This window comes from Entelurus aequoreus, linkage group LG09 (assembly GCF_033978785.1).
Source record: "Entelurus aequoreus isolate RoL-2023_Sb linkage group LG09, RoL_Eaeq_v1.1, whole genome shotgun sequence".
In the NCBI taxonomy this organism is placed as follows: Eukaryota; Metazoa; Chordata; class Actinopteri; order Syngnathiformes; family Syngnathidae; genus Entelurus; species Entelurus aequoreus.
In genome coordinates, this window is record NC_084739.1 from 53,905,663 (window position 1) to 53,933,614 (window position 27,952).

Genomic DNA, 27,952 nt, shown 5'->3' on the forward strand with positions numbered 1-27,952 from the left:
AATTGGGTACATTTAATCTTTTTTTTAATTAACTTTCAGAAAGTGACATCATGATAAAGAAAGGCGTTTACACAAGTCGGAACATATTCAATAACTTATTGCTAGGATTGAGCATTTAATACAAAAATATTAGGTTGGTGTGGATTTCTTACCACACTCAGACGTGCTTTGGCCCGCTGTGCTGTTCTGCACGGATTTGGAGTCATCCAGGTCTTCACAGGCCAGTGCCACAGCAGAGGAGGTGCTAGAAGAAGCAGCCACCATAGTGGTTGCAGTAGAAGAGGAGGGGCCGTGTTTAGAAGGGCTACGTTGGCTTCCAGCTGCAGGCTTGCTGGAGTAGAAGGAGCTCAGCGTCTGAGGTTTGTGGGTTTGACTCTCCCTGTCCAACAATTTATCAAGTATCTGAAGATAAAAGAAAGACAATACCAAAAGATAAAATAAAATATTTAATTAATGAGAAACATACACAACATAGACAAAATTACTTACATCCCTCATTACCATTGTGGATGTGAATTATTTGTTTTTCTTCAGTCTTTCATTAGAATCATGTGGAGAAGACTAATTTCTTTACCATGACTGTTTCCAAATCAATCAAGCGAGGCATGCTTGGAAGAGTTTTGTGTAGAGGAACTTGTGGACGGAATACATTTTGAGAGATCTAAAACAGAGTCGAGTTGGCATCTTTCAGGCCAAACACCTGTAACCTCTGAAAATTTAGGAAATCTTGTCCTGAATTAGAAAAATGTTTCATCATCATCATCGGCAGTCACTCGTAGTCGAGTATGACTGTCCTCAGAATGGATGGGTTCCCATTCGGGAGGACGCCTGCGCGTGACGTCTTTTAGCGTGGGGAGACTGATGCGCCTGCAGCCACCACACGGTCCTTGGCAGAGAGGGGCCTTGATCCATGACGACTGGAGACCACCCTCTGTTGCAGCCTTCATCCGCCTTCAGTGCCGTTGTGACATGCAGTGTCATCCTCCGCCACTTCCACCGTTGAGGTCTTTGAAATGCTATTTAACCCATAGCTGGGACCCTGACAGGTACTACCAGCCCGGGTCAGAGTAGACCTGGGAGCAATGATGACTGAGGGGTAACTCCACCTTCCCCAAAACTCCAGAACTCCCGAACTGAAGCCTCATCAATGTTTAAATTAAATGTTGCAAAAAAATGCAGCTTCCTCTGGCTAAAACCATCCAGGATAGCAGTGTCTATTACATCAATGGTAGTGAGGATTGTTCGCATGGAATAAAACAAAAAATATGTACAGTATATGCCTTTCATCCATTCTCACTATGACATTTCATTTGTCACTTAGATTGCCAATCTGACATATTTTTTATGATACATGGGTAACCAGGCATGCGTGTACAACCACTGCAAAACTCTAGCAAGCTACCACGCTAGTCTACAATTGACAGTATTTCTTTTTAAATGGTATACAAATGAGCAGCTGAGCTGGACAATATAAAAACCTGTTACATCCACACAGAATGGGGGGAATTGTTTCCCCACACTGTCAAGTTCGACGTTTTGGAACCTATGAGAAACTACTATGCATCCCCGGCTAATTCCATTCAGCGCATACGTCAAAGTAATATAATGACAAAACAATGTAGAGTTTTGTTGTGCAATATGGGTTAATGTACTAATGCAAAGTACACCAACCTATACTCTACATACAAACAATACACAATATAAGCAGAACAAATATATTAACACCATTTTTCACAAGGTGAACTCAAAGATCTAAAACATGTTTTATGTACAACTACAAATTGTGTGTCTCTCCTAAATATTGTTGCCAAATCTGTCTAAATTGGCGCACATGGGACAAACGGGACAGGGCAATCACTTGAGACTGTAAGACCAGAAGCACCAACCTGTGCATTACCTGGATCGACTACAAGAAAGCCTAACTCAAAGCCACACACATGGATACTGGAGTGTCTGGAACTGTATAAACATCAACAGAACACTGAGAAGCTTTATCAATAACTACAGTAAATAGTTGTGGTTGTGGAAGATAACTTTGGAGGCCAACTCAAAGCCAGTTGTAGAGCTGAGCATCAAATGTGGCATATTCCAAGGAGATACCATGTCCCTACTGCTATTCTGTATAGGCCTGAACCCCTCTGTCAGTGCATAACCAAAAGTGGCTTCGTGTATCGGATCCAAAGTGAACACCAATCAGTCAACTCTCTACATGGATGACATCAAGCTATACACCAAGAACGAGTGTGACATTACTCCCTGATTCACATCACAATAATATATACTGTAACAACAAAATATAAATGTATTTCAGACTAGATAAGTGTGGGAGATATCTAGACAAGGCAAGATGCTCACAACAAAGGAGTTGAACTATTTGAGGGCAACATAACAGACATAGAGGACAGCTATAAATACCTGGGGATCCAACAAGATGGGGCAGCTCAGAGGTCAGCCACAGCTAAATAATAATAAATCAGATCCCAGATAAGATCCAGGCTATTAACCTGTACACCCTACTAGTCCTACCAGTGGTCAGATATCCTGCTGACAACTACTCTTGCCACTGGAAGAGATAAAATTCACTGATATCACACTCATTACAACACAAGAGGGTAAATAGAATAGAATACTTTACTTTCCTCAAACATGAGAGGATGACAAAAATGCAGGTGGCTACTGTTAGGTGCATTTGAAATACAATATAACCAATAAAAACAGTGGACAAATTTCACCACACCTAGTGTGTGTGACAATCATTGGTACTTTAACTTTAACTTTAATAAATATATATTCATTAATACCAGTATAAACGGCACTGCAACAGTGAAAAACATTGTAAGCTAAAGGGACACATTCAGTATCTTAGTGGCCCAAGGGTAAACACTGTTTTTAACTCTGTTGGTCCTGCTCTTGTGTGACCAATAAATCTTCCCTGATGGCAGCAGGTTGAACAAGTGCTGCCCAGGGTGAGAGCTGTCTACCAGGATTTTTGTTTTGCTCTGCCAAGGCAGCACAATCGAGCAATGACTTCCAGGAACGGCAAAGGATTGCCGATAATATTCTCCGCTGTCCTGGTCACCCTTTGCATGGCCTTCCTGTCTGCAGCATAACAGGCAGGCCAGTACATAAGCACTGACTATAGTGGCCCAGTAAAAAGATACCTGCAGTTTCTCCTAGAGTTAGTTCCTCCGCAGCACACGAAAGGACGTGGCGTCTCTGCTGTGCCTTTTTGACCAGTGCTGAAGCGTTTACAGGTCATGTGAGGTTTCCCGAGATGTAAATTACAGCAAGTAGAACCAGGAAGCTTACCTTCTCCACCAGGATGCCAGGGATGATGGTATTGAACGCCCAGCTGTTGTCAACAAACAGCATCCTGACATAGGTACTTGGAGGAGTTCCAGATGTTCCACAGCTAAGTGAAGAGCAGTGGCGACGGCGTCACTGTGTGGACTAGGGTTGTCCCGATACCAATATTTTGGTACCGGTACCCAAATGTATTTTGATACTTTTCTAAATAAAGGCCACCCCAAAAATGGATTATTGGAAGCACTGCTTGCAGAGCAGCACTTCAATGTTTATATATTTCCACCTTTAGCATTAGGTTTAATGGTATAAAGCCTAATTCCTTCCATTCTTCCTCTTCAGTCTTTTCACAGTTTCTGCTTGTAAGAGCTGTGTGTGCACACGTTTAGTAATATGCGCCTTGGCCTGTATGCCAGCTTTGTCACCGTGGCACACATGTCGATGAAAAAAAAAAGTACCGGTATTTTTCAAAAGCAGTATAGTAAGTACTGTTTTTGATTCATTAGTACTGCGTTACTTTAGTAGTACCAGTATACCCAGGTAGGCACACTACTGTGGATCATAGCTCTGGGGGATATATATCAAGCTTTGATATATTAGGCACAAGCCTTTTAAAACACTTCATGACCACAGACATCAATGTTACTGGTCTGTAGTCATTTAAGTCCATTTTGGCTGTCCTCTATGGGACTGGGATGACAGTGGCTGCTTTAAGACAGGGTGGGGACTTGGATTTGTGCTACGGATGAATTGAATATACCTGTCAGCTAACAGCTGGTCTGCACAGTCCAGGAGCACATTGCACAGTATGACATCTGCTTTACGTGGGTTTATACACTTCAGTGCCCAGCTCAACTGGTGTTCTTGGTGCACGAGCAGTTGAGGACTAGAGGGTAGGAGGGGACTCTGGGATGACTCAAAACGGGAAAAGAAGTTGAGTTCTTACGCTAGCAAGTCTTACGTGTTGTTGCCTGCCGATGAGTTACTTTTGATGCTAATCAGGTGTTGGATGCATTGACACACCCGCAGCGAGTCTTTGTTGTCCAGGTGCGCCTTCACGTTCCTCCTATACTCCTCTTTAGCAGCCTCGATGCCTCTCCTGATGTCACATCTAGCCCTGCTGTATTGCTCTCGGTCCCCAGAGTTGAAGACAGAGTTTTGGGCCCTAAAAAGTGCTTTGACCTCGAAGTTCATCCATGGTTTTTGATTAGGATAGACCTGGTTCCGCTTATCCACAGTGTCTTTACAGGGTCTAACATAAGTCAGCGCAGCATTTGTCCTCTCCTGTAGCTCCAGATGGCCGAACACTGACCATGCTGTGGTTCTGGAAGCAGCTCTGCCAGGGAGAGCAACAGTCTTGTAGGGTAGGCTTGTTTCAGATTGGAGTTGGGCACTGTATTGCACAAATCTGGGGAGCACATTCTTCAAACAGGCGTTGTTAAAGTACCCAGCCACAACAAAACCACCATCTGGATGGGCCTGCATCTGCTTGTTGATGGCATCATAAAGAGGGAGAGGGATTGGGGTGGTATATAAACAGCAGTTAGGTCTGCATACTACTGAGATGGCCCCTAGATCAGCAGTGGGTAAAGATAATTCTACAGTTTGAGCTCCAGTTGTCCAGTGTGTTGTATGTACCAACAATTCTGTGAAAATAATTTGCATAGCTGTCCCAAAGCCTGATGTTGCTCGCCAACTAAAATTACAGTTAATCTGTTTTGTGGGCGATGGATCTGGCTTTGGTTAGGAAGACGCTCCGAAATTAGTGGCCTGTGTGGTTTTCGCGCAAGCCTTGCTAGCAGGCCTACTCTGCAACCCCTCTTTGTTTACGACGCCTCTGCCCACGTCGTCTTCTCACCGGACCAAGGACTAGCCACTGTGAGCCCGTAGCTCTTGCGATGTCGCCTGGTATGTGGTAAACTCCCAAGTCATTCACACTGTATACAGAATACATGAATGACATAAAAAATACACAAATAAGATTAAATACAATAATTAAATTAAACAATAATGAAAAGAGAACAATTCCTTATGTGATCTTCTTTTCTGAGACAATTATTTAAATACAACTTTGTCTCTCATCGTCAAACACTCCAAAGGTAATAACCACACCAGCTTCACAATAAAACATCATGCCTAACTGCATTGAACTAAATAATAGTATGAATATACCTGTATATGACATACTGATATAATGAAATAAGAGGTATCCTCGGTTACACATACTATTATCTGGTGAGTGACTGCTCGCTGTTGCAAAAAAGCTAAGTATCGTTCTATCTGTGTGCTTTTAATTGTTTTACAGCTTTCTTTACTACTTCCCAAACATACTTAGTAGTCTTATTTAACTTGCAAATCACCCGATCTCTGTCTCACCACTCCTCCCTTAGCTAGCTAGCTGCTAAGCTAACGAAGCTAGCGCGGAGAAAGGCGGCGTCGGTCTGAAGGAATCTGCTCCCCGCACGTCGCGACCACTTCCCTGAAGACAGCAAGAACTTGACACGGTGAAATAAAATACCGTGAGTATGACTCCCTGCGCTTCGTGCACCGTTCTCATGGATAGGTTGGCTCTACTAGAGGGCCGTGTCCGCCAGTTAGAGCAGAGTAATCTCGTAACTTTAGACGTTGCGGACACATCTGCTAGCGTTAGCTGTAGCGAGCTAACTAGCACCACACTTTAGTCATAGGGGACTCCATCACCCAAAACATAAAGCTTAGCAAACCAGCCACAATTAGGTGTATTCCCGGGGCCAGAGCACCTGACATTGAAGCTAATCTTAGGGAGCTAACTCGCAACAGGCCTAGTAAACACGTACGACAGGCTAATCGCACCACTAGCTATGCGAAAATAGTTGTACACGTTGGCTCCAATGACACTAGGATGAGACAGTCAGAGATTACAAAGAGGAACATAGCTAGGACTTGTAATCTCGCTAGAAATATGTCCAGGCATCGAGTACTTGTCTCTGGCCCCCTGCCTGCGAGAGGCAATGATGAGAGATATAGCAGATTAGTCTCGCTTAACAAGTGGCTGACTAATTTTTGTAGACAATAGGGACTAACGTTTATTGATAATTGGCCCTCTTTCTGGGGAAAACCGGGCCTGCTGATGAGAGACGGCCTTCACCCTAACCAGGAAGGCGCCATCATTCTGTGTAGGAACATAGATTTTTGTTTGAGTCACAGTTGACTAACTACAATAGAGCAAGCCTGGTCACAGGCAATTACAGAGTCTGCTAGTCCGGGTGAGGAGTCAGTTAAGCCAGAACTAGCCAGCGAAAGGCTGGAAAATCCCTGCACACATAGCATTTCTCCTAGAATAATACACAACTCACATAATGTTTTTTCTGCAGTGACTGTGCCAGAGGTGGACATGCATTCTACTGAGGTGGCAAATTATGATGTGTTCAGTAAATCGCAGCACCAAGCAAACAATCTGAAAATTCCCGTCATATCAATTCCTAGATATGGTCGAAATTATTTAAAGCGAACTACTCAAAATAAACGCAATATTATTAATATTACTACTACAGATAATTTTAATAAAAACTCCTCAAAACAGCCCACTACCTATAATATGGGCTTTTTAAACACAAGATAATTGTCTCTCAAAACGTTATTAGTTAATGAGGTCATTAGAGACAACAATCTTAACGTCATTGGTCTCAGCGAAACCTGGCTCAAACCAGACCATTTTTTTGCGCTGAATGAGGCATCTCCTCCTAACTATACGAATGCGCATATTGCCCGTCCCCTTAAAAGGGGGGGGTGGGTGGGGGGGGGGGGGTCGCATTAATATACAATTAAAACCTTAACCTTACCCCCAAACTAACTAATAAATATAAATAATTTGAGGTGCTTACTATGATGTCTGCCGCACCGCTGCCTCTCTACCTGGCTGTGATCTACCGCCCCCCTGGGCCCTATTCGGACTTTATCAGTGAATTCTCAGAGTTCGTTGCTGATCTAGTGACGCACGCCGACAATATAATTATAATGGGGGACTTTAATATCCATATGAATACCCCATTGGAACCTCCGTGCGTGGCGCTCCAGACTATAATTGATAGCTGTGGTCTTACTCAAATAATAAATGAACCCACGCATCGCAACGGTAATACGATAGATCAGGGGTGCCACCACCTCCAAAGTTATGATACTCCGGTATACTAAAGTAATGTCCGATCATTACCTTATACAATTCGAAGTTCTGACTCATTGTCAACAAGCTAATAATAATAATAACTGCTTTAGCAGCCGCAACATTACTGCTGCCACAACGATGACTCTTGCTGGCCTACTGCCTTCGGTAATGGCACCATTCCCAAATTATGTGGGCTCTATTGATAACCTCACTAACAACTTTAACGACGCCCTGCGCGAAACCATTGATAGTATAGCACCGCTAAAGCTAAAAAGGGCCCCCAAAAGGCATACCCTATGGTTTACAGAAGAAATTAGAGCTCTTAAATTATCATGTAGAAAGCTGGAACGCAAATGGCGCGCGACTAAACTTGAGGTTTTCCATCAAGCATGGAGTGATAGTTTAATTATTTATAAACGCATGCTTACCTTAGCTAAAGCTAAATACTACTCAAATCTCATCCGCCTCAACAAAAACGATCCTAAATATTTGTTCAGTACAGTAGCATCGCTAACCCAACAAGGGACTCCTCCCAGTAGCTACACCCACTCGGCAGATGACTTTACGAATTTCTTTAATAAGAAAATTGAACTCATTAGAAAGGAGATTAAAGACAACGCGTCCCAGCTACAACTGGGTTCTATTAACACAGATACGACTACGACTGTACATACGACGGATATTGCCTTCCAAAATAGTCTCTCTCTTTTTGATGAAATAACATTAGAGGAATTGCTACGGGGTGTAAATGGGATAAAACAAACAACATGTTTACTTGACCCACTTCCTGGGAAACTTATCAAGGAGCTTTTTGTAATATTAGGTCTATCAGTGCTAAATATTATAAACGTATCACTTTCCTCTGGCACTGTTCCTCTAGCATTCAAAAAAGCGGTTATTCATCCTCTGCTCAAAAGACCTAACCTGGATCCTGACCTCATGGTAAACTACCGGCAGGTGTCCCACCTTCCATTTATTTCGAAAATCCTCGAAAAAATTGTTGCACAGCAGCTAAATGAACACTTAGCGTCTAACAATCTCCGTGAACCCTTTCAATCTGGTTTCAGGGCAAATCACTCTACGGAGACAGCCCTCGCAAAAATGACTAATGATGTATTGCTAACGATGGATGCTGATGCGTCATCCATGTTGCTGCTTCTTGATCTTAGCGCTGCTTTTGATACCGTCGATCATAATATTTTATTAGAGCGTATCAAAACACGTAATGGTATGTCAGACTTAGCCTTGTCTTGGTTTAACTTCTATCTTACTGACAGGATGCAGTGCGTCTCCCATAACAATGTGACCTCGGACTATGTTACGCTAACGTGTGGAGTTCCCCAGGGTTCGGTTCTTGGCCCTGCACTCTTCAGAATGTACATGCTGCCGCTAGGTGACATCATACGCAAATACGGTGTTAGCTTTCAATGTTATGCTGATGACACCCAACTCTACATGCCCCTAAAGCTGACCAACATGCCGGATTGTAGTCAGCTGGAGGCGTGTCTTAATGAAATTAAACAATGGATGTCCGCTAACTTTTTGCAACTCAACGCTAAGAAAACGAAAATGCTGATTATCGGTCCTGCTAGACATCGACACCTATTTAATAATACCACATTAAACATTTGACAACCAAACAATTACACAAGGCGACTCGGTAAAGAATCTGGGTATTATCTTCGACCCAACTCTCTCGTTTGAGTCACGCATGAAGAGTGTTACTAAAACGGCCTTCTTTCATCGCCATAATATCGCTAAAATGTGTTCCATTTTGTCCACTAGTTACGCTGAGATCATTATTCATGCGTTTGTTACGTCTCGTCACGATTACTGTAACATATTATTTTCGGGTCTCCCTATGTCTAGCATTAAAAAATTACAGTTGGTACAAAATTTGGCTGCTAGACTTTTGACAAGAACAAGAAAGTTTGATCATATCACACCTATATTGGCTCACCTGTACTGGCTTCCTGTGCACTTAAGATGTGACTTTAAGGTTTTACTACTTACATATAAAATACTACACGGTCTAGCTCCATCCTATCTTGCTGATTGTATTGTATCATATGTCCCGGCAAGAAATCTGTGTTCAAAGAACTCCGGCTTATTAGGGATTCCCAGAGCCCCAAAAAAGTCTGCGGGCTATAGAGCGTTTTCTATTCGGGCTCCAGTACTCTGGAATGCCTTCCCAGTAACAGTTAGAGATGCTACCTCAGTAGAAGCATTTAAGTCCCATCTTAAAACTCATTTGTATACTCTAGCCCAGGGGTCGGCAACCTTTACCACTCAAAGAGCCATTTTGGCAAGTTTCACAAATTAAAGAAAATAATGGGAGCCACAAAAAAAAAAATTAAATTTAAAATGAAAAACACCGCATACAAAGCTTAAATTGCTTTGTGCTATGTTAACCAGGGGTCTCAGACACACGCACCACCTGCAGAAGCCCGAGAGCCAGTGCTACATGACAGCAATGTGTAAGATGCTGGGAGGCAAGGCATACACAAGGAGCGGTATAACCAGGTAGCAGGCATGGTTTACTGGAACATCTGTACCAATTATGGACAGAACGTTCCAGAGTAGGAATGAGTGATAAAACAATATCAATGTGAGGTCCACAAGTATTTGCACACCCTGCAATTTTGCAAGTTCTCCCACTTAGAAATTAGGGAGAGGTCTGAAATGTTCATCATAGATGTATTTTCAGTTAGAGACATAATCTAAAAATAAAAATCCGGAAATCACATTGTATGATTTTTTAATGTTTGTATGTTACTGGGGTTCATAAGTATTTGCACACATGAGAACATCAGTGTTAATATTTAGTGCAGAAGCCTTTGTTTGCAATTACAGAGGTCAAATGTTTCCTATAGTTCATCACCAGGTTTGCACACACGGCAACAGGGATTTTGGCCCACTCCTCCACACAAATCTTCTCTAGATCTGTCAGGTTTCGGGGCTGTCGCCGAGCAACACAAAGTTTCAGCTCCCTCCAAAGATGTTCTATTGGATTTAGGTCTGGAGACTGGCTAGGCCACTCCAGAACCTTGATATGATTTGTATGGAGCCACTCCTTGGTTATCCTGGCTGTGTGCTTCGGAACATTGTCATGTTGGAAGCCCCAGCCACGACCCATTTTCAATGCTCTGAGGGAAGGAGGTTTTTTGGCCAAAATCTCACACAACCCCGTTCATCCTCTCCTTAATACAGTGCAGTCGTCCTGTCCCCTTTACTGAAAAGCACCCCCAAAGTGTGATGTTCCCACCCCCATACTTCACTGTAGGGATGGTGTTCTTGGGATGATACCCATCCTTCTTTTTCCTCCAAACCCGACGAGTGGAGTTTACACCAAAAAGTATGGTCTCATTTGACCACATGACTTTCACATGACCACATGACCCATGACCAGTTAGTTACTGAAAACCAGTAACTCGTTACAGTTACTAGTTACTTTATTTCAAAAGTAACTCAGTTACTAACTCAGTTATTTACACCAAAAAGTAATGCGTTACTGTGAAAAGTAACTATTTAGTTACTTCTACTTTTTTTTTTTTAAAGCTCCCAATAATGCCCTTTTAGCCTTCATTTCAGTACTGTTATTGCACTGGAGAATAATACAATCTGTTGATCAACTTGACATGCATTTGCATCACTGAACTCTGCTAAGCAATGTGGTCTACATACAACACACAAAGACAAATATATATTTCAAAGGGCCAATTTATTTCAGGCCAGAACAAATTGACAACACTATTTTAAATAGCTGCAACTAACATACATAAGTAACAAACAGCATAATAACAACATAGCTGTAAACCTGGCTTCACCCAAGGAAGGCACACATGACATACACAAAGCCTAACCAGGCATTTTCTTTCTCTCAAGGAATTCGGAAATAAAATCATGCATTCAGGAGATCAACACTGTACTGAAGCCCAGAACACTCTACACATTTCCCCAGTTTTAGTTTAGAGATAAGGAAAGATTGCCCCGGCCCACTAGGATCCCTCTTTATGTTTGTGAACTTATAGTCTATACATTTATAGTGATGTGATAATCAAACACTCTAGAACAGGGGTCCCCAAACTATGGGATCCGGCCCGCCAGCGTCCAAAATCAGGCCCGCGGGAAGTCCCAAGTATTAAAAAAAAACAAACAAACAAAAAAAAAATTATTATTATTATTTTTTTTTCTCTGTCTTTTCTTATCCACTTTGTACCGCTTGCTACTCACGGTTCTCCTAGGCGCTCAGGCAAATCATATTGTCTAAAAATGCATTTTCTCATCGATAACGTGACATTATCGCGCGCGTGGAAAGTGCGCTATATATATCTAATAAATATATATATATCTAATAAATATATATATATATATATATATATATATATATATATATATATATATATATATATATATACACATATCTAATATATATATATATATATATATATATATATATATATTTATATATACACATATCTAATATATATATATATATATATATATATATATATATATATATATATATATACATATATATATATATATATATATATACACACACATATATATCTAATATATATATGTATATATATATATATATATACCGGGCTGTATATATATATATATATACATATATATTAATATATATATATATATATATATTAATATATATATATATATATATATATATATATATATATATATATATATATATATATATATATATATATATATATATATATATATATATATATATATATATATATATATACAGCCCGGCCCCCGGCCAAATTGTTTTAACCCAATGCGGCCCCCAAGTCAAAAAGTTTGGGGACCCCTGCTCTAGAAGTCTAGAATGAAAGAGTATATAAGAGAATTGACATAGAGTGTGTACCTTCAGTGATGAATGATGAGCAGAGGCACAGTTTGGAGTGTTTTCTTTAGCTCGCTTTCCATGTTTATCTACTCACTGTCCAGGTATATGGAACATGTTTTCCGTGCCATTTGCTGTTTGATGCCGGTATCATGCCAATTAGCTGCCTGAAAGCGGGTGACTCCACTGTAGAAATAGCCTGCATATCTTCTAGCACATACGCTGCAATGGCTCTATCAATGTTGTCCTGGCTAGCAGTCCCTCCGTTAAAATCCTTAGGTGGGGGTGAAGTGGCATCAGAGTCTGTGTCTCTCTTTAGTAGCTTCGTCAAAGCATGTTGCTTTTGTAGCTGTTTCAGCAGATTTGAATTGCTGTTTTGGGCAGTATTCCTGGGCGCGGTCACTGCTGCTGCTCACTGCTCTCCTCACCTCCCAGGGGGTGATCAAGGGTGATGGGTCAAATGCAGAGAATCATTTTGCCACACCTAATGTGTGTGTGTGACAATCCTTGGCACTTTAACTTTAAGTAGATGGGATCTTTGATCCAAGACACAACTTACATTTAACTAAAATGTGGTTTACGGGGTAGGTCGTTTTTTTTGTTTCAGGTTTCGGCGGCCGCGGGTGTTTGTACTGCGGACGGGCGGTGGTGGTGATGGTTGCTGTGGTACTGCCGGCGGTTGGCGTCGCTGTGTTGGGTTGGAGTGGTTGGGGGACTGTGGCTGGTATCTGTGCGCTTGTGGGGTTGTGGGGGCTGGCTGGCGTTGGCTTGACGGCTGGTTTGGGGGCTGGCGTGCGGACGGGGTGCATTGACTTCTTCCCCAGTTGGGGGCACCATCCCCTGGCCGTAACTCGTATGGGTGCGTTGCTGTGTGGATGGCCGGGATGCGGTGTTTGCATTGGGCATGGGGCTGTGCAGTTTTTCTGCGTTTGGTTGCTGGTATGGGCTCTGCGGGGTTGGGTTGGGGCGGGCGGGCGGGGGCTGGCTTTGTTTGGCGGGGGGTGGGCTCGCGTGACGTCACGCTAAAGTGGTCTGGTGTGGGTCACGGGCCGTGGGGGGGGGCGGCTTCCTGGCCGTAGTTCCTGGTTGTCGGCCGCATGGACTGGGGGGGATGTCCGGGCCCTCTACTCCTCCTACTTATAGCACACACAGTCACACAAATATAGGACTTTGGGGGTTTGTCCTGCGGGGAGGCATGGCGGGGGGTTGAGGATGCCTCCTATGGGGCTCCGGTCCTCCTGTCTTGTCCCCTGCTCGGCCATCCCTCAATCTTAGCTGCATATTAGACACTTAGGATTTGGAGGGCTCGGCTTGGTTGGGACCCACCAATATCTTGATGTCCCCCAATTTTAATCGCATTATTAGTTCCCACAAGCATACATATCTCACTCACGCTACAGTACACGCATCAATAGGGACTGGAGGTCGGCTGTAATGTCTGACCTCCTAATTTTAACTACACAGTAGACACTCTGGGGGCCTTGTACACATGCATGTGGGGGGGTTGGGGTTCGGCGCACCCCTCATTGCCTCGTCGGCCGGCGCGGATTCCGGGGACTGCGTTCTGGTGGCCTGCCAGGCTTTTATTAATTTATTATTATTATTATTTTTTTTTTTTTATGTGTATATATATGTATGTATATATATATATATATATATATGTGTGTATGTGTGTATGTATGTATGTGTATGTGTATATGTATGTATGTGTATGTATATATGTATATATATATATTTATTTATTTTTATTTTATTTTTTTAAAAATAATTTTTATTATTTACTTACTTTATTTTATTTAATTATTTGTATTTGTTATATTTAATTTAATTTGTATTTCATTTTATTATTATTTTTTATTTTATTTTTTTTAAATTATTGTTATTTTTGTTTAATCTTATTATTTATTTGTGTGTGGCGTCGCGCGGGTCTCGCTTCCTGTTGGGTGGGGTCCGTGCCCGTGTGGCCCGACCTTGCGCTGTGGGGTCTCTGTTGGCGACTTGATGTGGTGGCGGCGCGGCGCCCGTGTCTGGTCTGGATACTGTGTCTCGGTTGTTTGGGCGGTGGTGTGTTTGTGCGGGTTTGGGTTGGGGTGGTGGGGTCTTTTGGCGGGGGGGGGGGGGGGGGGGGGGGGGTGTTGGTGTCTCTTGTTTGCGTGTTGGCGTTTGGGCTTGCTGGCGGGCTGGCGCTGGCTGGTATCTGTGATCCTGTTGGCGTGTGGTTGCCGGTCGCGGTTTATTTTTTGATCGCTTTGATTTGATTGGGTGGTGCTGGCTGTCTGTGGGTGTTGTGGCTGCTGTTTCTGCTGCCGTTTGTTTGTGGTGTGGGCGCCCGTGGCTGCTGGGTCTGGTGCAGGGGGGTGGCTGATGTTGTGACTGGTGGCAGTGGTTGTCGGGGCTGACAAACTGTGTATATGTATGTGCATGTGTGTGTGTGTATGTATGTATGTATGTATGTATGTATATATATGTGTATGTGTAAGCATGTGTATGTGTGTGTATGTGTACGTTTATGTGTATGTATATATATATGTATGTATATTTCTGGGGGTACGTTCTGGGCCTGCCTGTCGGGTGGGGGTCGGCGCCTCAGGCTACTGCATCCGGACTGCGTGTCTGGAGCTCCTGGGTCCCGCCGTCCATCCCTTCCGGGTGGCCGTCTTGGTTGGGGCCTGCTGGGTCTGGTCCCTGCGTCTACTGTGGTGGCTTGGTGCTGCAGGGTATTCCGAGGTGCTGCGAGTCGGCCAGTTGTTGGGGTAGCGACCTTGTGTGTCAGCATGTCTGTGATCTTCTTTTAATTCTTTTTTTATTTATTTATTTATTTATTTTTTTTATAAATAGATTTAATTCTTTATTTATTTATTTTTTTCCCCTTTTCTAAAAAAATATATTTTATTAATATTATTATTATTATTATTATTATGTATTTATTTATTTTATTTATTTATTCCCCTACCTCAGGGGGGGGACTCGGCGGGGCGGTTGCTGGTTGTTCCATCTCCATCGTTGGGGTCCCTGCGGGTGGGGTGGGTGGTTCCTGTGGCCCCGTGCTGGGTGGTCCTGTGGCGGCCGGCTTGGGTGGGGTGGCCGTGGGCTGGCCTCGCCGCGCTCTCCGGGGGTGGGGGGGTGGGGGGGGGGCTCGTGGGGGCCCTGTTGCCGGTGGGGCGGGGGCGGTCTTCCCGTCCGGTTGCGGGGGGTCTCCGGGCCCCTCGGGCGGGGCGTCCCGCCTTTCTGTCCGTGTGGGGTGTGGTCTCTCGCTGGCTTGGGGTCTGGCTTCCCCCTGTTTTTCTCGTGCCTTGTCCTCTGCCGGGTGCGTCTGTCTGCGGCCTGCTGCTGGCCCTTGTGGGCGGCACGGTGGGCCAGGCTCTGGGGTTCCTGTCGCTGTCCGGCTTGGCTGCGTGGGGGCGGTGGCCCCTGGTTCCCTGGGCACCACACCTACTGTTTGTGGGATGGGTTCTCGGGGAGGCTGGGGCCGTACTCTGGCTCCAGCACACACTGGGAGTCAAATGTATTGTACATGCAAATTCACATATACTCACACACATACATACAGACATACATAGGTACCTACGCTCCCACATACATATACAAATAAATACAGTACATATTTACACACTCAAAGTTCGTACATCCACACGCACATTCATTATACAAACATACTGTATACACATACTGTACATATACATTCACTGTAAAAACATACATATACACATACTGTACATATACATTCACTGTACAAACACACACATACACACACTACACATACATTCACTGTACAAACACACACATACATATACTGTACATATACATTCACTGTACAAACACACATTTACACATACTGTACATATACATTCACTGTTCAAACACACATACTGTATACACATACTGTACATATACATTCGCTGTACACACATATACACATACTGTACATATACATTCACTGTACAAGCACACATACACATACTGTACATATACAGGTACATATGCACACATACACACATACACTCATGCACATAATCACGTTTCATCAAACATATATTAACGTTGTTGCCCTAGGGTAAACTGGGTATAACACATGGCACACTGACAAAGCTTAACCTATTGTTACTATAACAATCTACAAGGTTAAGGTTGCTTCTCTTTCTTCCCCTCCATTTTTCTGCATTCTTTCGTATCTCAAGTTATCATTACGTATATGTATTGTTGCATTTGAACAATTGTATTGTTGATAATAAAGGTAAAGTACTGGTATTGTTTATTATCAATAGCACTATTTCTATTGGTATTCATATTGCTCCATTTTTAGTGTAATAATGCTCATTGTCATTTCTGTATTTTTTTTTAAATTTTTTTCGCTAACTGCTTATTTGCTATTACTTTTACCATCATATTTGTACATGTCGTATTTGCTGATGTTGCTCTGTTGTTGTTGTTGTTGTGTTTGCTGTTGTTGTTTTTGTCTCTCTGTCTAATCCCCCTCTTGTCCCCACAATTCCCCCCTCTGTCTTCCTTTTTCTCTCTTTCTATCCCCTCCTGCTCCGGCCCGGCTGCACCAAATGATAATATAAATACATTTAATAAAGTCAAAATACAAGTAAGGCAACAAGAGAAGTATCCTACACTTCTCTTTTGTAAAGTAAATCTGAACAGCCGATATGGGCATCTACATCTGCTATATGATTTGCCCGAGAAGCTGGGCAGGACATTATTTAAAAAAAGAAAAAAAAAAAAAAAAAAAAAAAGGGTGATGGGTCAAATGCAGAGAATCATTTTGCCACACCTAATGTGTGTGTGTGACAATCCTTGGCACTTTAACTTTAAGTAGATGGGATCTTTGATCCAAGACACAACTTACATTTAACTAAAATGTTCTTTTCTTTGTGCTTGACAAAAGAAAAGTAGTGAGAATGTTAAGAAACTCGACTTCTGGCTTCGCCATGACGTCTTGTTAGTTGTTATGAGAGTAGCGTACGTGTGTGTGTGTGTGTGTGGCCCTTTAAGACATGACAGCATGTGAGGTGAGTGACGTCAGTGAGTGAGTGGGCGAGAGAAGTGAGGGAGCGCATGCAGGTGCTCTAGCTTGGTGGATGGTTGCGTGCACGGTGCAAGACACCAAGTCACAAAGTTGCAACAAACCGCCGGCCCCGTCATTCACCCTCAAGTCCGGGAGCTCTAAAGACCCACTGCCGGGTAAAGTGAAGGTTGTTAGCCCCTAAGTACATAGGCTCTGGAGGAACGTCTCCCTTGCGCTCTTCGACTACGGTCTGGGAGCCCCCCTCCCGCCCCCACCCACAGAAAGCACGCTTTTTCTTTTCAGACACCGCAGCGCTCCAATAAAACACACTCAGATCTTCTGTTTCTGGCCGATACTACATAAAAAAAAACGTAAAATAACGCAGTAACGCATCATGTAGTAACGGTAACTGAGTTACTGTATATAAAAAAATAACACGTTAGATTACTAGTTACCGCCGAAACTAACGGCGTTACAGTCCCAACACTGCCCATGACTCCTCTGGATCATCCAGATGGCCATTGGCAAACTTCAGACGGGCCTGGATACGGGCTGACTTAAGCAGGGGAACCTACCGTGCGATGCATGATTTTAAACCACTACGCTGTAGTGTTCTACTGATAGTAGCCTTGGAAACAGTGGTCCCAGCTCTCTTCAGGTCATTCACCAGCTCCTGCCCTGTAGTTCTGGGCTGATTCTTCACTTTTATTATCATGAGTGATGCCCCACGAGGAGAGATTTTACATGGAGTCCCAGTCCCATGTTTAGCCTCTTCCATTTTCTAACAATTGCTGCAATAGTTGATCTATTCTCACCAAGCTGCTTCCCAATTGTCCCATAGCCTTTTCCAGCTTTGTGGAGCGCTACAATTTTGTCTCTGGTCTCTTTTGATAGCTCTTTGGTCTTGCCCATGGTAGCAGTTGGACCTTGACTGACTGTGGGCTGCACAGGTGACTTTAATGAGCTCAAAGGGGTGGTGGGTGGGTGATTAATTGTGGGGTAAAGGTGGACTTTTTTTAATGTAGACTGACAGCTCTTTGAGAGTCATAATTCCTGCTGATTCTTATGTGTGCAAATACGTATGAACCCCAGTAACATACAAATAAATCATTAAAAATTCATACAATGTGATTTCCGGATTTTTCTTTTTAGATTATGTCTCTAACAGTGATACTAATAGATACTAATACATCTATGATGAACATTTCAGACCTCTTCCTAATTTCTAAGTGGGAGAACTTGCAAATACTGTACTTGTGGACCTCATTGTATATTGCAATAGACACATAATCAATGTCAATAAAAAAAGCTTTTGATAAAACGTACAATATGCATATTTTTTTTCTTTGTCGGAAGAATCAGGAAGTTGCGGAGCAAGGTTGGCTGCCTGACAAAGGCACTTGCGAACAGAACCTTCTGTGACTATTAATCTTAGCCAGTTGGTCAACCTTCCTACAAGGCCAAATGTAAAGAGTCCTGATAAGACTACTTTGGCTGCGATGAGGTGGCGACTTGTCCAGGGTGTACCCCGCCTTCCGCCCGATTGTAGCTGAGATAGGCTCCAGCGCCCCCCGCGACCCCGAAGGTAATAAGCGGTAGAAAATGGATGGTTGGTTGACTTAATCCTAACAAACGTTTCTCATAAATTCCCATCATTGGGTGTGTTCTGCAATGATTTAAGCGATCATTGTGTTGTCGCTAAATGCAGGAATATTCAAATCCCCAAATGCAATCCACGTATTATTTATAAGAGAGATTTAAAAATATTTAATGAACAAGCTTATAGTCATTATTTGTCTATGGTTAATTGGAGGCAATTGAGTCTGTTGCCAGATGTCGAGCTGTTTTGGGCATATTTCAAGGAAAGTTATATGAAGATGGTTAACAAACATGCTCCTATCAGGAAATCCAGAGTCAAGGGAAGAGAGGACCCTTGGTTTTCTCCAGAATTGTCAGAGTCCATCCATCAACGCAATGTAGCATGAGTCCAAAGTCAAGAAAAAAGAAAGTTATCCGTCTGATTGGTCTAATTTTAGGTATTTAATGAATACATGTACTTATCTTATCAAGTACATATAAATCAGATTATTACTTGTCTGACACAAGAGAAAACCTGAACAATCCACAGACATTTTGGAAAGTATCTACCTGTAAATAGAACACCTCAGGCTCTTCAAAAATATGTCTTAAAAGACTGTCCCTGTCTATGATAGGACTGAGGCCTTAAATAGCTTTAACAAGCATTTTGTAGATTCTGGTTCTGTGTTCGTTTTCACAGGAGCAGCCTCTGTGATTCCCTGCACAGAACCTCCAATGTCTTCCAGAGAGATTTTGGAAGACATTTTACTGTGCAGGAAGTGCAGACAGCTCTCGAAGCATTATATTACAGGAAAACTCCTGGATTAGGAGTTTTCTGAGACCTACTTCTTGAAAATAGCAGCTGATCATGTAGCATAGCCTCTTACGGTTATTTTTCATCTTTCAATACAGAATAAATAAATCCTACTCGTTTGTAAATCAGCTTTTGTTACCCCTTTATTATAGTGGAGGCAATCCAGTTGTTTTAACTAACTACAGGCCAATATCAAAGTTGTATGTCACGTCAAAAGTTCTTGAATCGCTTGTCTGTGATCAACTTAAGAGTTTCTGTATTCTAACAAACTTATTTCGAAACTTCAATCAAAACTACTACAAAAGTGATACATGATATACTTTTTGCTCTTAATCAAAAATAATATTGTGCATCCCTCTTAATAGATCTGTCAAAAGCTTTTGACAGTGTGGATCATGCTATTTTAAAGTATAGGCTTCTTTGTTTGGGACTATCTAATCATGTTGTTTCATTGGGACTAACTAATCATGTTGTTTCCTGGTTCACAAATTATTTGAGTGACAGGAGCCAGTGTATTAAAGCTGACAGTCTATGTTGTGAATTTTTAAATGTCCACAAGGGGGTACCATAGGGTTCATTATTAGGACCCCTCCTGTTCATCATATATATATTAATGAATTAGGACAAAATGTGTATGACTCGAACATACATTTTTACGCTGGTGACAAATATTTACTGTTTTGGTTTGAACAATGCTAAAGCTGGTGACAATAATTTACTGTTTTGGTTTGAACAATGCTAAAGCTTTAGAATCTCTGCAGAAAGCTTTTGAAGTGGTCCAGCACACACTTCTGCAGCTAAAACTAGTCCTCAATGCTAAAAAGACACAACTAATGTTGTTTTCAAACACTAAGAAGGTTCCTCAAACTATCTCCTTAGTGTCTACTCTTGAGGGTAATGTCATATAGGTGGTTCACACGTACAAATACCTTGGTGACTTTGAACCACATATAGACAATCTTGTGAAAAAACTTAAATTGCTCTTTTTCTTTGGAAATACATTTAGTCTGTCTTATGCGGCAAAAAAGCGCCTTGTCACAGTAACATTTTTTTTCTATTTTACACTATGGAGACCTGTTGTAGATAAAGGCCTCTGCTCAGTGTCTACATAAGATTGACACTGCGTATCATGCTTCTCTGAGGTTCATTCCTAACTGTAGCGCCTTGACCCGTCATTGCGAGCTGTATCTCGAGAATACAGTTCACAATGATGGCCTTCTTTGTCCTCCAGGAGGCTGGGTCATTGGTATACTTTTATTTATAAGGCTATGCTTGGTCTACTGCCCTCCTACTTGAGGTGGTAATCATCGGGCACCTCATGATTCAATTACGATTCAGAAGCTACGGTTTGATTAAAAATCGATTATTGATGCATCTTTAATTTATGTATATTGATGCAGTTTTACAACTTTTTTCGTTTCATTAAATGAGTGTTTATCACTTGCAACTTTAAAAAACAGTACATTTGGAATAAGAAACAGTTAAATTAATTCCTAATACATTTCTTAAATTATGGAAATGTGTGCAAAACTGGAATAAAAGTGCTCTAAAATATAAGAGCTGGTTGGATCTCTTGGTGAGAAGGCTCACTTGCAGTCAGCCAAATTTTATAACTGTCTGCATTACTTTATTTACAATGAATGAATCGATTATAAATTATTGACGTGTAACAATCAATTTTATAATCATCCATGTCTAAATTTCGATGCATCTAAAAATCGATTATTTACCCCACCTCTACCCCCTAAATTTGTAACTTAATCACACGAAGGAGTGTTGACGCTTGCTGTTTGCGTTCAAATGATAATTTCTTACTCACGGTTCAATTTGTCTGCACAGAACTGGGAAAAAAGGCTTTTGTTTACTTTGTTCCTTTTACATATAATTGTCCTTAGTGTGTGAGTGTTAATGTTGTCTGTCTATCTGTGTTGGCCCTGCAATGAGGTGGCGACTTGTGCAGGGTGTACCCTGCCTTCTGCCCGAATGCAGCACCCCCCGCGACCCCGAAAGAGACACACGGTAGAAAATGGATGGATGGATGTTGCAAACAGATGGGAAAATATCTGAATTTATGTCATTGAACGCTTTTAAGTCCAGATTGAGAGCACTTGAGATGGCGTTTTTAAATTGTAATTGTTTTTCTTAATGTGTATGCATGTATTTTAATGGAACTCTTGGCCAGGACTCCCTTGAAAATAGTATGTTTTAAACTAAATTGGACTTTCCTGGTTCGTTGGTTAAATAATATGTTTGGTTGCACCATCTTGTTTTGCGTTCGACTCTTTGCATGGAGTGAGGGGAGAAACTAAAAATGAGTGCTGCAGAGAGTGAATAAATTGTTTATAAAACAGAAAAAGTCACCTCAACAGCATGGCTGTTGTATGGATTTTCTATAATGGATGATAGTTGGATCGAGGCGCTTGTAATCAGTCATACAGTGGGTTGTGGTTAATTTTTGCCTCACCCCTCACTTAAAACGTGAGTGAAAAATGTGTGAATAATACACTACCAACCTGATAAATAAAAGAGAAAGAGATTATACAGTTTTATCTGCTCACAAATGCTACCTGGTGGTTGTTTGAGCACACTGCAGTTAGTCCTGGATAGTTCCTTATTTTAAGAGGTTATTGTTAAAGGCCTACTGAAATGAAATTTTCTTATTCAAACGGGGATAGCAGGTCCATTCTATGTGTCATACTTGATAATTTCGCGATATTGTCATATTTTTGCTGAAAGGATTTAGTAGAGAACATCGACGATAAAGTTCGCAACTTTTGGTCGCTGATAAAAAAGCTTTGCCTGTACCGGAAGTAGCGTGACGTCAAAGGTTGTGGAGCGCATCACATCTGCACATTGTAAACAATGTGCAGATGTGATGTGCAGCAAAACATGTGCAGCAGCGAGAGCGATTCGGACCGAGAAAGCGACGATTACCCCATTAATTTGAGCGAGGATGAAAGATTCGTGGATGAGGAAAGTGAGAGTGAAGGATTAGAGGGCAGTGGAAGCGATTCAGATAGGGAAGATGCTGTGAGAGGCGGGTGGGACTTGATATTCAGCTGGGAACAGTAGATAAACACAAGACATATATATATACTCTATTAGCCACAACACAACCAGGCTTATATATAATATGCCACAAATGAATCCGCATAACAAACACCTCCCCCCTCCCGTCCATATAACCTACCAATACAACTCAAACACCCGCACAACACACTCAATCCCACAGCCAAAAGTACCGTTCACCTCCGTAAAGTTCATACAGCACATATATTTCCCCAAAGTTACGTACGTGACATGCACATAGCGGCACATACGTACGGGCAAGCGATCAAATGTTTGGAAGCCAAAGCTGCGTACTCACGGTAGCGCGTCTGCTATCCAACTCAAAGTCCTCCTGGTTGTGTTGCTGTAGCCAGCCGCTAATACACCGATCCCACATACAGCTTTCTTCTTTGCTGTCTTCATTGTTCATTAAACAAATTGCAAAAGATTCACCAACACAGATTTCCAGAATACTGTGGAATTTTGCGATGAAAACAGACGACTTAATAGCTGGCCACAATGGTGTCCCAATATGTCCGCACAATCCGTGACGTCACGCGCAAACGTCATCATACCGAGACGTTTTCAGCAGAATATTTTGCGGGAAATTTAAAATTGCACTTTACTAATCTAACCCGGCCGTATTGGCATGTGTTGCAATGTTAAGATTTCATCATTGATATATAAACTATCAGACTGCGTGGTCGGTAAATAGTGGGTTTCAGTAGGCCTTTAAGTGTTCAATGTGATTTTAGAACTTAGAATTTTGTTTACATCGATTGTTTTCCATGGTTGTGTTGACATTTTCTTATCTTTTTGCCATGATAGCTGTGGGGATTATAATCAGAGGAAGGTTATATTTTAAACAAAAATGTTTACATTTAATATATTTTTGGGTCATAAAAACATCAATAATTATCAATCAGTGGGCAGCACGGTGGAAGAGGGGTTAGTGCGTCTGCCTCACAATCCGAAGGTCCTGAGTAGTCTTGGGTTCAATCCCGGGCTCAGGATCTTTCTGTGTGGAGTTTGCATGTCCTCCCCGTGACTGCGTGGGTTCCCTCCGGGTACTCCGGCTTCCTCCCACTTCCAAAGACATCCACCTGGGGATAGGTTGATTGGCAACACTAAATCGGCTCTAGTGTGTGAATGTGAGTGTGAATGTTGTCTGTCTATCTGTGTTGGCCCTGCGATGAGGTGGCAACTTGTCCAGGGTGTACCCTGCCTTCCGCCCGATTGTAGCTGAGATAGGCTCCAGCGCCCCCCGCGACCCCGAAGGGAATAAGCGGTAGGAAATGGATGGATGGATGGATGGATGGATATTTTTCTCCTGGTCTTTCTTTATGATAGGTCATAAAAACATAAATAATTATCAATAGTGGCCAATATAAAACACTTATATCAAGACACAGTTTATAGCCATATCGCCCAGCCAACCAGGGCTGTGGGACATCCAGATTCAGACTGACAAAATGGTGATGAGGCAACAGTGGTGCCAGCAGTGATGGCAGCACTGTGGGCAGTGACCCACAAGCTGGGTGGAGGGCTATAACAACATCTGACATCTCCTTGCATCCAAATATCCCACCCTGCCCCAAATCTTTATTAAAACAAAACACACATTGGGAATATTCACATCAAAAGATGTACAGTGAACTAAATAAATAATTATATCATCAATAGAAATGTTTACCTTTTTTAGCTTGCTCTGGTCATCTTTGTATGTGATCATGAGAGCAAGAGCAAGCTCTCCCTTCACCCTTCTTGTTCCTTCACAAAGCAAAGGATGTTCTGCTTCACTGACTGTAGTCTTCATCCCTGCACAATGGAAATATTATTGCAATTTTAAACTTTTTTTTATTGGAGCAGAGAATTTAAAAACACAGCAGACATTTGAGATTTTTTTTCACAAATACTAAGATCACAAATAAGTGTTAAAAAACATAAGCAAACTATAACTTTGTGTGTACTATTAGTAGGCATGTTGCATTTGAGCTACAATTGATAACAAATGCAAAAGTGGCACAGACAGCCCTATTTAAATGAGGATTCTGCATGTACTACCAGCATTATGTGCTCATGAAAACACTTATTTTCCTCAAAATTCATGTTATCATGCTCTCCAACCTACGGGATTTACAATGTTGAACAAGCAGCACACAGCTACAATCTGTAACATATTTTATGCAAAATAGAATTGTGATCTAGACAACAGAAACTATTTTTAGCACGCTGAAAGTGCGCCTTGCAGCGAGGCGGTGGACCATCACACCGCTGAAGCACATTCAAGAAAATGCATATTGCAAGATGTTATTTCACGTGGGAGATATATTATAATAATATATTTCTTAAATGAAAAAAACGAACGCCATTGAAGAAAACGCCAGCAGACACCAAAACGTATCAATTTATATTATTTTAATCAGCGCCTTATTAAGGAATTGCACATTTTGGGAATTATCCTATCATTCACAATCACATGTAATACAAGAACACATACAGTGCATCCGGAAAGTATTCACAGCACTTCACTTTTTCCACACTATATGTTACAGCCTTATTTCAAAATTGAATACATTAATTTTTGTCCACAAAATTCTACACACAGTACCCTATAATGACAATGTGAAAACAAATATTTTTAGGGATTTTTGCAAACTTATTAAAAATAAAAAAAGAATAAATCACATGTACATAAATATTCACAGCCTTTGCCACACAACCCGTTTCAGCTGATCATCCTTGAGATGTTCCACAACTTAATTGGAGTCCACCTGTGGTAAATTCAATTGATTGGACATCATTTGGAAAAGCACACACCTGGCCATATATGACGTCCCACACCTGACAGTGCATGGCACAGCACAAACAAAGCATGAAGCCGAAGAACTGTCTGTAAATCTCTGAGACAGAAATGTCTTGAGGCATAAATCTGGGAAAGGGTACAGAAATATACCTGCTGTTTTGAACGTCCCAATAAGCACAGTGGCCTTCATCATCCGTAAATGGAAGAAGTTTGGAACCACCAGGACTCTTCCTAGAGTGGTCGGCCGTCTAAACTGAGCGATCGGTGGAGAAGGGCCCTAGTCAGGGAGGTGACCGATAACCCAATGGTCACTCTGTAGGATCTACAGCATTCCTCTGTAGAAAGAGGAGAGCCTTACAGACGGACAACCAACTCTGCAGCAATCCACCAATCAGGCCTGTATGGTAAAGTGGCCAGACGTAAGCCATTTCTTAGTAAAAAGCACATGGCAGCCCGCCTGGAATTTACCGAAACGCACCTGACAGACTCAGACCATGAGAAAGAAAATGCTCTGGTCTACTGAGACAAAGATTGCTCTCTTGAGCGTGAATAACAGGCGTCATGTTTGGAGGAAACCAGGCACCGCTCATCACTCGGCCATCACCATCCCTATAGTGAAGCATGTTGGTGGCAGCATCATGCTGTGGGGATGTTTTTTAGTGGCAGGAACTGGGAGACTAGTCAAGATAGAGGGAAAGATGAAAGCAGCAATGCACATAGACAACCTGGGTTTAAACCTGCTCCAGAACGCAGACTGGGGCGACGATTCATCTTTCAGCAGGACAACGCCCCAAAGCACACAGCGAAGATATCAAAGGAATGGCTTCAGGACAACTCTGTAAGGCTCATTCTGAATTCTTCCCCCTCCCCACTTCTACTTGACCCTCTCCCTCGGCTCTAACATCTAGTGCGATGGCAAAGTATTGCAAAAATACGCCCCTATGAATACAAACGTTGCTCGTCTGCTAGCAGTGATTTCTTTCGAGATGCCGTCACACTCAATGTTTGGCTTTGCTTGGGCTGTTCTTATTTTATTTCACCTATCTTTCTTAAGACCACCGTTCAAAAGACGTTTTTGCGAAATATGCAAGTGCTGGCGCATTAGCTTGCGGCAGAGGTGGGACCAAGTCATTGCTTTGCAAGTCACAAGTACGTCTCAAGTCTTTGCCCTCAAGTCTCGAGTCAAGTCCCGAGTCAACACAGGCAAGTCCCGAGTCAAGTCCAAAGTCAAGACTGGAAAGTCTCAAGTCAAGTCACAAGTCCTGCATTTTGAGTTTCGAGTCCTTTCAAGTCCTTTTAACCACAGACTAATATTTTTACACCGATTGTGTATGCTTTTAAAACGTTGTATTTATTTATTAAAACAAGTGCATTTGAAATAGCAGGAAAAAAAATAGTACTGACATTGCAATTCATAATAGCACTATTAACCAGTCATTTTAATAGTGTAAACAATTTTAAACATTTAACTCATTCCTTTACAGAATAAACACATTTGCAAAATCAAGTGCAACTGTACTTATTTGTACAAAAGTGTTAACATTGTATTTCCATGGCAACAGTTTTTTCCCCTTGGCCATCAGGCAAATGAACAATAACTCCTAACAGCAGCTCCTTGAATTCCTTGAATCCCTTCTAAGTCTATCTGATAGCTCAGTCACAGCTCTTTTTGTACCAAATATGTGTTATATGTGTTTTATGTCGCACGTTTGCACCAAGAAAAATTCCTAGTTTGTGAACCTGTTCTCAAACAATGGCAATACAACTATTCTGATTCTGATATTGCATTGTAACTAGTTCCACAGCAGTTTCTATCCTGTTCTTACCTTATCTCATTGATCTCATCTCATACTGTATGTGTGTTGATGTGTGCGTACACATGAAAAACATAACAAATACGAACAGAGTTGTACTTTTTAGATGTCAGGGCCCTATGCAATATGTACACATATTCTTAATATAGTAGCGAACTGCAGTGGACGCAACAGATTGCCGTGTTTGCAATGACGTTATAACCACAGACATCTTATAAGTAGACGCAGCATTGGTTGCTGTGACGTGAGCAATTTGCATCTTGAAGTGGTGATGAGGAGCCGGCGAGTAGCCTATACTGACAGTTGACAGGTAGAAAACAAAGATGCCGGGCTGGTGTTCAGCGTTTTCCTGCTCAAATGAGCGGACTGTTGAAAATAGGAATCGGGTGATTACTTTTCACAAGTAAGATTTAACATTAATGTACTATTGGTTGTATTTTATGAAAATAACATTACCACAGAGTTGAGAAGGAGCAAAGATCTTCAATATTTGTATGTGAAAATCACAAAGAAATCTTCTGGGGAAGGATGACGCCCCTACAGGGGTTTGGTTTACAA

At 41.9% G+C, this 27,952-nt stretch overlaps 1 protein-coding gene across 7 annotated transcripts in view; it reads right to left on the minus strand.

The window, feature by feature from the left end:
* Positions 1 to 27,952, minus strand: part of zswim8 (zinc finger, SWIM-type containing 8) — a 218,286-nt gene that overhangs the window by 46,926 nt on the left and 143,408 nt on the right. For all 7 annotated transcript variants that reach the window (XM_062058934.1, XM_062058939.1, XM_062058935.1 and 4 more), the window contains 2 exons: positions 24,468 to 24,592; positions 153 to 402 (listed from right to left, as the gene is read on the minus strand). In XM_062058934.1, coding sequence (XP_061914918.1) covers positions 153 to 402; positions 24,468 to 24,592 — 375 coding nt within the window. The remainder of the gene's footprint in view (positions 1 to 152; positions 403 to 24,467; positions 24,593 to 27,952) is intronic.